The 8,370-nt window shown below is 37.0% G+C and overlaps 1 protein-coding gene across 2 annotated transcripts in view; it reads left to right on the plus strand.

Moving 5' to 3' along the window:
* Positions 1-7,163, plus strand: part of MFSD1 (major facilitator superfamily domain containing 1) — a 29,212-nt gene extending 22,049 nt beyond the window's left edge. The window contains exons 15-17 of one of the 2 annotated variants that reach the window (XM_065410752.1): positions 677-737; positions 5,286-5,397; positions 5,690-7,163. In XM_065410752.1, coding sequence (XP_065266824.1) covers positions 677-737; positions 5,286-5,397; positions 5,690-5,749 — 233 coding nt within the window. In that variant the 3' untranslated portion in view covers positions 5,750-7,163. Of the gene's footprint in view, positions 1-676; positions 738-5,285; positions 5,485-5,689 lie in introns of those variants that run through there. The other variant, XM_065410751.1, reaches the window with a different exon arrangement.
* The last annotated feature ends 1,207 nt before the right edge of the window (positions 7,164-8,370 follow it).

The following is an 8,370-nucleotide window of genomic DNA, read 5'->3' on the forward strand; positions in this document are numbered from 1 at the left end:
GTATTTCCAACATTGGGGTTGGATAACGATAAAGCTGCTACATTCAGTCCATTTTGCTGCTAATATTGGGTTGTTTCTATCCAGGACATGCTAGCATTTTATCCTGTATACATGTAAATGCCCCAAGCTGTGTAGGGCTTCCACCACTTTCCTTGGTTTAAAACATTTTTCACTCAAGAAAGCTGTTCCTGATGTTCAGCCTGAAACTTTTTTCTTTACTACATGCTGTTAGGGCTAGGATTATCATCCTAAATTCCTCTCCTTTTTGGGTGATTATCCCTTTAAATTTTTGTTCCTACCACATTATAGCTTAGGTGAGGGGATAGCTAAATAGTTAACTTTCTAAAAATCTTTAAGTGCTAGAAGAAACTACTACTTCTCTGAACTCAACTTGTTACTTAGGACTGAATTCACTCTAATAGATTCTAGACCCATAGCTATTATGTCCTTGCTCTATGACATGTCTATTTGTTTATGCAGCATAGAAATGCATTGACTTTTAGCTGCCATATCGAATTGTAGTCTTGTCTTATCCCAAGGTCTCTCAATATTACTGATTTTTCCATATGTATATTGACTTTCATTTTCTCAAGTTATAGAGGTGTTTCTAGTGGAGTATACCATACAAAGACAAATATTTCAGAAGTTCCTAAATCAGTATAACTTCTGTTTGTAGGAGGTGATCTTAACTGGTCTGCAAAGAAAAGGGAAAAACTGCAAAAGCTAGCTGCAGCTGAGTAAGTATATAAAGCTGAGAATTGGTGTCCTTTTAAAAGCTTTATTAACTTAGAAATCTTATTTATTTATTTATTTTTTTAAACATACACATAGTTCAATGTCATACCTGATTCTAGACTTTTGGCACAGTCTCCCCTTAACCACACCTTTGTAGTCCAATGTATTTTGCAATATACTGTCAGGAATGAATGAGGCAAGAATAACTTTACTACAGTAGAAATACTCTTCACAACTTCATTCTGCAAAAAGTTGAAGCCAACTGGAGTTGAAGATGCTCAGCACCTATGAAAAAGAGGCCATCTCAGTATCTGAAGTTGGGTGCCTAAAATTTGCACTGTAGTGAGTGTTGGCGTTATCCTTTTAAAATACACAACTATTTGCAATTGCCCATTTGAGAGATGGGGTGGGGATACCTTTTATTGGACCAAATCCTGTCAAAATTTAGTCTGCTGTGTGGCTTGTGGCTTTCTCCATCTCTGAATTACATGCTCCTGCCTCCTGTTATTGAGTAAAGCAAACACTGGCTTATGTCTACTGCCCAGGCATCATATCTTGCTGGTCCTAACTCTTGAAAACATACCTTTATATTAAAGAAGAAAATACAGAGTTCCTTCCAGCTGAATGAAAGTTCTAAGGCCTGGCCTGCACTAGAAAATTATCTTTTGTATAAGTACATCATTCAGGGAGGTGAGAGAAAACACCCCCTGTGTGACGCAGATAAACTGGCTTAACCCCCAGAGAATACTCCTGTCGACCTAGCTACTGCCTATTGGGGAGCTAGAGCACCTATGCCAACAGGAGAATCCTTACCATTGTCATAGGTTGTGTTTCCACTGAAATGAGTGTAGACAAGCCCAAGTATATTTAAAAAAAAACAAAAACAAAAAAAAAAACTACTGAACTAAAACTGCTTGTTGGTGACCTTTTTATGTAGGTGTGACTAGTTAAGAAAAGACAAGTAGCATGTTGTCATATTCTTTAGTCATGCTTTTGGGTAATGGCATACTTTTTAATTGCCACTGCAAAAGTAAAATATAGAGCAGAGTATATCTGGGGCCACTTACGAGTCAAGTAAGATTATCTGGGTTTAATATCAAAAGCAAGACAAATGAAGACTGATATTTTTTTTTTTTTTTTTTCCAAAATAGGATCCTAAAGTTAGGCTTCTAAAGCCATATATAGAAACAGGTGCATAAATATGGCTTTAGAAGCCTAATAATTTAAAGAGTGCTGAGCGCTCACAGCTTGCACTGCCCTTCAGGTTACTGAAGAGTTGAACTTAAGGGTCCTATTTCTGAAAATCTTGGCTTCTGGTTGTGAATGGGAAGCTATCAAAACACTACTGTAATTCGTATCCATTCTTATCTAGTGCAATGGACATTAAAAAGTCTCCTTCTAGTTATTAGAAGAAAAATTGCCTCCTGTCAAGACACTGGATTTATTTCAAGTTTATTTTTACTGTCACTGACATCTGGGTTTCATGGAAGGTAACTTCCCTAACTGAAGGTATGTCGACACACACACAGCTATGGCTGCACTGCAGCAGCAGTGCCATGGTAATGCTTCAGTGGAGACACTACCGATGCCGATGGTAGTCTATGTAGGTACTTCAGCTATGTAGGTACACCTCTCCTGTCTATGTAGGTACTTCAGCTCCCCAAAAGGCGGTAGCTAGGTCGACGAGAGAAGTCTCCCATCGACCTAGCACTGTCTACACCACCGGCTTAACTGTGTCTCTGAGGGGTGTAGATTTTTCACACGCTTGAGCAATGTAGTTATACTGACCTAATGTCCTGGTGTAGACTAGGACTTAGGCCGTGGCTACACTCGAAACTTCAAAGCGCTGCACGAGGGGATTAACTTACAGTGCTGGCTACCAGCGCTGGGGCACTGTTTACACTGGCGCTTTACAGCGCTGTAACTGCTGCGCTCAGGGGTGTGTTTTTTTACACCTCTGAGCAAGAAAGTTGCAGCGCTGTAAAGCGCCAGTGTAGCCAAGCCCTTAGTAGTGTGTGACCAAAAGGGCATTAACAACGCTACAGTGAAGGTGAAGTTGAACTTTGATATATAACAAACTTGTTTAGGGTTTAATTCTACAAATGTAGAAATCCAGCATGGCTGGAAAATACAACCCACTTGTAAACTCCAAAAAACAACAACAAAAAGCTGCCTGCTTTTAGATAGGTTTTTCCTAAAAACTTAGTCTAGTATCCTGTTTAGAAGGACATAAGACTAAAATCTCCTTGAGTTCAATTTCTATCTCAACCACAGATTTCCTATGTAATCTTGAACAAGTTACTCAATTCCTCAGCTATAAAATGGGGTGGTTAATACTTCCTTGTCTCAGTGGTGTTGCGAGGATAAAATCTAGTAATCAGATAATATGGAGATGACTATAGAAGTAGATATAACTGGCTTTAGGGTCAGGCACATTTTTGAAGCAGACACTTAAAGGATGGGACAGTTATAAAGCTATAAGGTCCATTCTTTCCATTTGTGTGTGTGTTTGTTTTTATTTTTTTATTTTATTTTTTTTACACAAAGATGATTTATCTTTAAATATGTTTCACAATGTTTAATTATGTGTTCTAGCTAGGTAATATGAATACTTCATTCAGATAACTTACAAGTGAACCAGATGAATATTTTTATTTGATACACTTCTTGTTGTGAACAGTAAAACACCTTTACCCTCTCAGTGCTGCTGCTTAGGTATATAGTTGTATGTTACAGAAATTAACATACATGAACAAAAGTATTGTAGTTTAGGCAGAAGACCATTTATTGTCAATGCTAAAATGTGAGGCACTAAACTTGCATATGTAATCTGTCTGTAGTGAATTGCAAATAGACACTTTTACTGCAGTGGCTACAGAACTAAGTTTAGTTTTTCTGTAAAGTGAAAGATAGAAGATTTCTGTATGTATTGTCTGTATATAAAAACAATTTTACAACATCTTACATGCCCGTGACTTCAGAATGAAATCTCTCAACCAAAGCCATCTCTCCCACAGTAGTTGGTGGTAGTGGTTTCATACTGGCATGTGGCAAATTTGGCTTGGGTTTCTGTTCCCAGCCTGTGGGGTGGCACTACAGAGATGGGAAGAGGGCATCTAAGATCCCACTTCAGCAACGTAACTTGTTGAAACCTGATGAAAACTTGGTTCCAAAAGATATAGCACATGAGCTAACAGATAGTGACCAAGATGTGAAGCTGCTTTGGATGGTAAAGGAGCAGAAGAAGAGTCTACGTAAGGCTCTTGTCAGTACGTGGAGCACATTCCGTCACCAGAAGCAGATACATATTTTTACTTGACTTGCCAATTTTTCTGGTCAATGCAAGATGTGTGCAGTGTTTCCAATATATAATTCAAAAGATAACATTTTGTTTGATAAAGCACCCTGAATGTCAGGGTTCCTTGTAGCATGTTTTCAATAATTCTCACTACAATGTTTTTTTCAGAAAAGAAATTTGAATAGCAAATATCATCCAGAAGTGGGGAGCATTTGATCAGCAACTTATCAGCTTGAAGAATTTATAGTGTATTTAGAGCTCGATGCTTAGCACTGGACAATACAGTTGATTGGAAAACATACTAACATGCCGAGGATTTTACAGTAAACTATTTTATGATGACACTTATGCTTTGTAACAATTTTTAATAGCTACCAAACATTCATCTTTCTCAGAGCAGTTGCACTGTGTTGGGTCATAGCATTTTAAACTGAACTGAAGTTTCATGCAATTGCAAAATGTTTCCTTTTCAACCTGAAGCAAACATTCTTGCAGTATAAACTAGATCACGTATCTCACTTACAGGAGCAGCACTTAAATAGTGTCTCTTTGGTTGGTGTCAAGAGTTTTTGCCTAATAATGGTTTTAAGCAATTATTTGACTTGTATTTTGTGTACTGAAAAGATCATTGCCTTCCAAAACTTGTTAACAGGTCTCTGTTAATGTGGCTTTTGTCACATTCTTCATGCAAAACACAATCACGTGTAGCAGTAAAACACAGTTCAGTCTTCAAGACTTTTTTACTCTTTACGGAAAGGGCTCAAATTGAAAATAAGTGGGAGTGGGGAGCTGTCTCTAACAAGTACTGTATGGCCAAATACTGGTTCTTTAATCTGTGATAAAACCAAATCCTGATTGCTATTAACTCTGTAAGACTGCTGAGCAGTCTCTTTAGTAAGGTTGTTTGTCACTTCTCTTTTTTGTGCTATAATCTTAATATATTTTAAGGGATCAAATCTTGTTTAACTGATAAAGGCATAGTCTGAATTTTGTTTAAAAAATGAGTCTGCATGTTGTAACTTTCCAATAAAGTTCTAAATGTGAAATTAAAAAATTGCAGAAAATAGTCTGTTTTTCTTGAATATCTAATTAGTGTGGCTTGCCAAATGTTTGTGTCTCAGCTTTTTGTTAACCTGCAGTTTTACACCTGTAAACGTTATAACTTGTTAGTTACTAGAAGTAAAATTAACAATCAGATTAACAGAGATTCTGGTTTGCGCATCACTTAATTTAATCCATTTTTGTTTTACAGAGCAGAAAAACAAGAGAAACTCAGACGTGAAAACGAAGATGACTTGGCCAAATTACAGCCAAAGAATGACTTTAGTTTAAGGAATAGGTATCTCTCCAAACTAGGAGCTCAGGTATTAGTAGCAAAGCAGTTTTTCCCTACAGAAGACAGTGCAATTAAAAAAAAAAAAAATCTACATCTAATATGTGTCTTCACATAAGCAGTATATTGGTTTTTATGAAAGAGCTAAATTTATCCCATTGCTATTAGAAATGAATCTTGCCTACAATTAAAAAAAATAAAAACCAAACTGAAGGGGTAGAATAAATCAATAGTTTTAACTTGAAAGACAGATAAGCTGGAGAATAGTTATCAATAAGATTCATCGTTCTTTCAAACTTTTTTTTTTTTTTTTTTTTTTGCAGCTGCCCGATAATTACGCTTCCTACTTACCTGCATTGGCACACAGAAGTGTGCTGAAATAGCATCACTCTGCACAAGTTTGTCAAGAGATGGAAGTGCTCTGAAGTTTATGCAGACAGAAACTTGATCTTACTAGTCAAGAAATACACATAGAACAAAAGCAGAATAATGCACCATGTTCTATATTTGAATCCACATGCTGTCATCAGCAAGCACCTTACCTTTAAAAATGTAGTGTCAATAAGTGGCTCCTATGGTAATGTGAAACATTAGTTCAGGTTTGAAGCATTAGGTGAGGTTTGGCTTCTGTGTGCCATACAAAACCAAATCTGAAACTTTAAAGCCTTGGGAAACAATAGCCTGTTAGCCATTCTACATATTCTTGATGTAGGCATTAGTCCGGTCATACTACATTTTATGCTGGACATCCTTGTTAACTTCCTGCAATAATTCAGTTTTACTAACATTTTCCATAGTGAAAGAAACAGTAGAAATAGGACTGCCTTTTTAAGTTCTGTCAAATTGAGATTTTTACAAAAACTTGGCTGTTTTATTTATTTAAAAAAAACAAAACACAGTATATTCATTAAAGCCAGACTTGGAAGTTGCACTAGTACATGGTGATGGTGTTAATGAAAGCTGAGCTATTTTCCTGTGGAAATAAAAACTGTATCAAGTGTCATAACTATCAAATTGTTAACTGTAATGTGTAACTTTCAATCAGCGTAATATTTATACAAATGTAGTGTGGAGTATCTACTACTTTTAATATTATCTGCAATGAGAAAAATGGCTTTAGGACCAACTTTATCCCAAAGATGTGTGGGCTCCCATGCTTGCAATGTAAGCAGAACTGGACCCTAAAATCTCATACAACATATATATTTCTTAAGTGGATAGTAGAAAACTAAAAAAGTAGACTAACTTTGACTGAATTTTCAGTCTTTTAAAGTGTGGTCTTAATCTGAGCTAAATTATTATACTCTGACCTTTATTGCTTAAAATTTGTCTTAACTGCACAGGGAAGCCAGTATTTTTTTCTAATAGCTTGTTACCCTAACAGTTGTATTAATTTAATAAATCAGAAGTAACTTGAGGAATGTTGACATTTATATCTGGAACTTTTGGTTCTATTAAGAATTTTGTATATGCAAATATACTCTTTTTTGAAGTGAGTTACTTTTCTATGACTTTTTCAGTATTCTACAAACTTTATCAAAGATAGTATTATGAATTGTGTAGAACTGCCATAGTCTGGCCTCATTAAATCTATCCAGGAAGATAGTATAAAACTTGGTGCTTTTATGTGTTACTGTTGAAGATTGCATTTACACATGGTAGTGCTAAACCTTTTTGTTTGGTTTTTTTACTATGCTATCTTCAGGAAAAAAGCAGCATAAACCATCCATGGCTGGATTGTGTACAGTTGATTTGCTTATATACTTATAGATGCTGATCTTTTTTTAGTAAATAAAACTAAATGGATAGGGCCACTTGGCTCTCTGTGTTTAATGCTTAATTGCTTTTTAAGCAGTGTTGTATAGTGGTCAGTGCACATGACTGCTGTCTTCTGTGGAGGGAGGGCTTCAGGGAAGGATAACTTGAGGAAACTTATGCAGTTGGTAGTCGAGGAGGGTAGAGCTGTGTTCTTCCTCTAAAGAAAGAAACAAGATATTCTTGTTTTTGCCCTCTTCTCTTCCTGCCCCCCCCCCCCCCCCCAGATCTCATGGCTCTCTATCCATGGCAGTACTGTACTAGTGGAGCATGGGCCAAGAAATAATTTCACAAATGACATGGTAATCTGTACAAATGTGTGTGTTAATATTGGCATCCTGTCCAAATTCCCTCTGGTCTTAAACATTTGCTGTATTTAAACGGTGGGTGAACTGATCAGTATGCAGAGGCCTTAATCCTCATGGGGTATGTCTACAGTGCAATCAAGTGTGACTGCACCTAGGGTAAGCACACCCATGCTAGCTATTATCTAGACTACAAATAGTGAAGAAATGGCAGGCTTCAGACGGGGCTGCACCAGCTCCCTGGACACTTCATCACATTGCTAACCTGTGCTGAAGCCCAGGCTTAAAGCCCAGGGTCTTAACTGTTATGCTAGCTAGATTTAGGTCCGCATACCTGTGCTAGCTTTAGATGCAGTCACGCCTTCAACTGCGGTGTGGACATGCCAATAGAGTGCTCTCATGCTCTATGTAATGTTGCCTCAACTCAAAACTCCAGCTTTCCTATTTCTGTTCTTAGTTCAGTGGCTTTCCTATATCACTTTATTATGGAGCATTAGTGCATATGGCTTCTGTATCCCCCTCATTCAACAGTGGTAAACACTGTTCGGGGCTTAGTATAGAGATCTCAGCCTGCTTAGTACCGTGTCAAGCACAGCATTAAACATTCTTTTAACCTTTTATTAAGCTACAGGGAGAAAAAGGAAAAGCCATTTAAGTGTTTCATTTTAACATCTCTTGTTCCCTTCAGCTGGAGAGGTGTGTTTTTTCTTTAAAAAAAACAAAACCAAAACTCCTTGTTTGACAGTCTGTTAAATGGTAGTAACTATCCTTTTTGTGGAAAAAGTAGTCAGTTGAGATGGGCTGGAACTGTTAAAGTCCAATCCCAGTTCCTAGAAGATGTACAAAAGAGGGAGAGAAAATAGCAGAGAGAGTGAATGCAGTTT

The sequence above is a fragment of the Emys orbicularis genome, chromosome 9, assembly GCF_028017835.1.
Source record: "Emys orbicularis isolate rEmyOrb1 chromosome 9, rEmyOrb1.hap1, whole genome shotgun sequence".
Classification (NCBI taxonomy): domain Eukaryota; kingdom Metazoa; phylum Chordata; order Testudines; family Emydidae; genus Emys; species Emys orbicularis.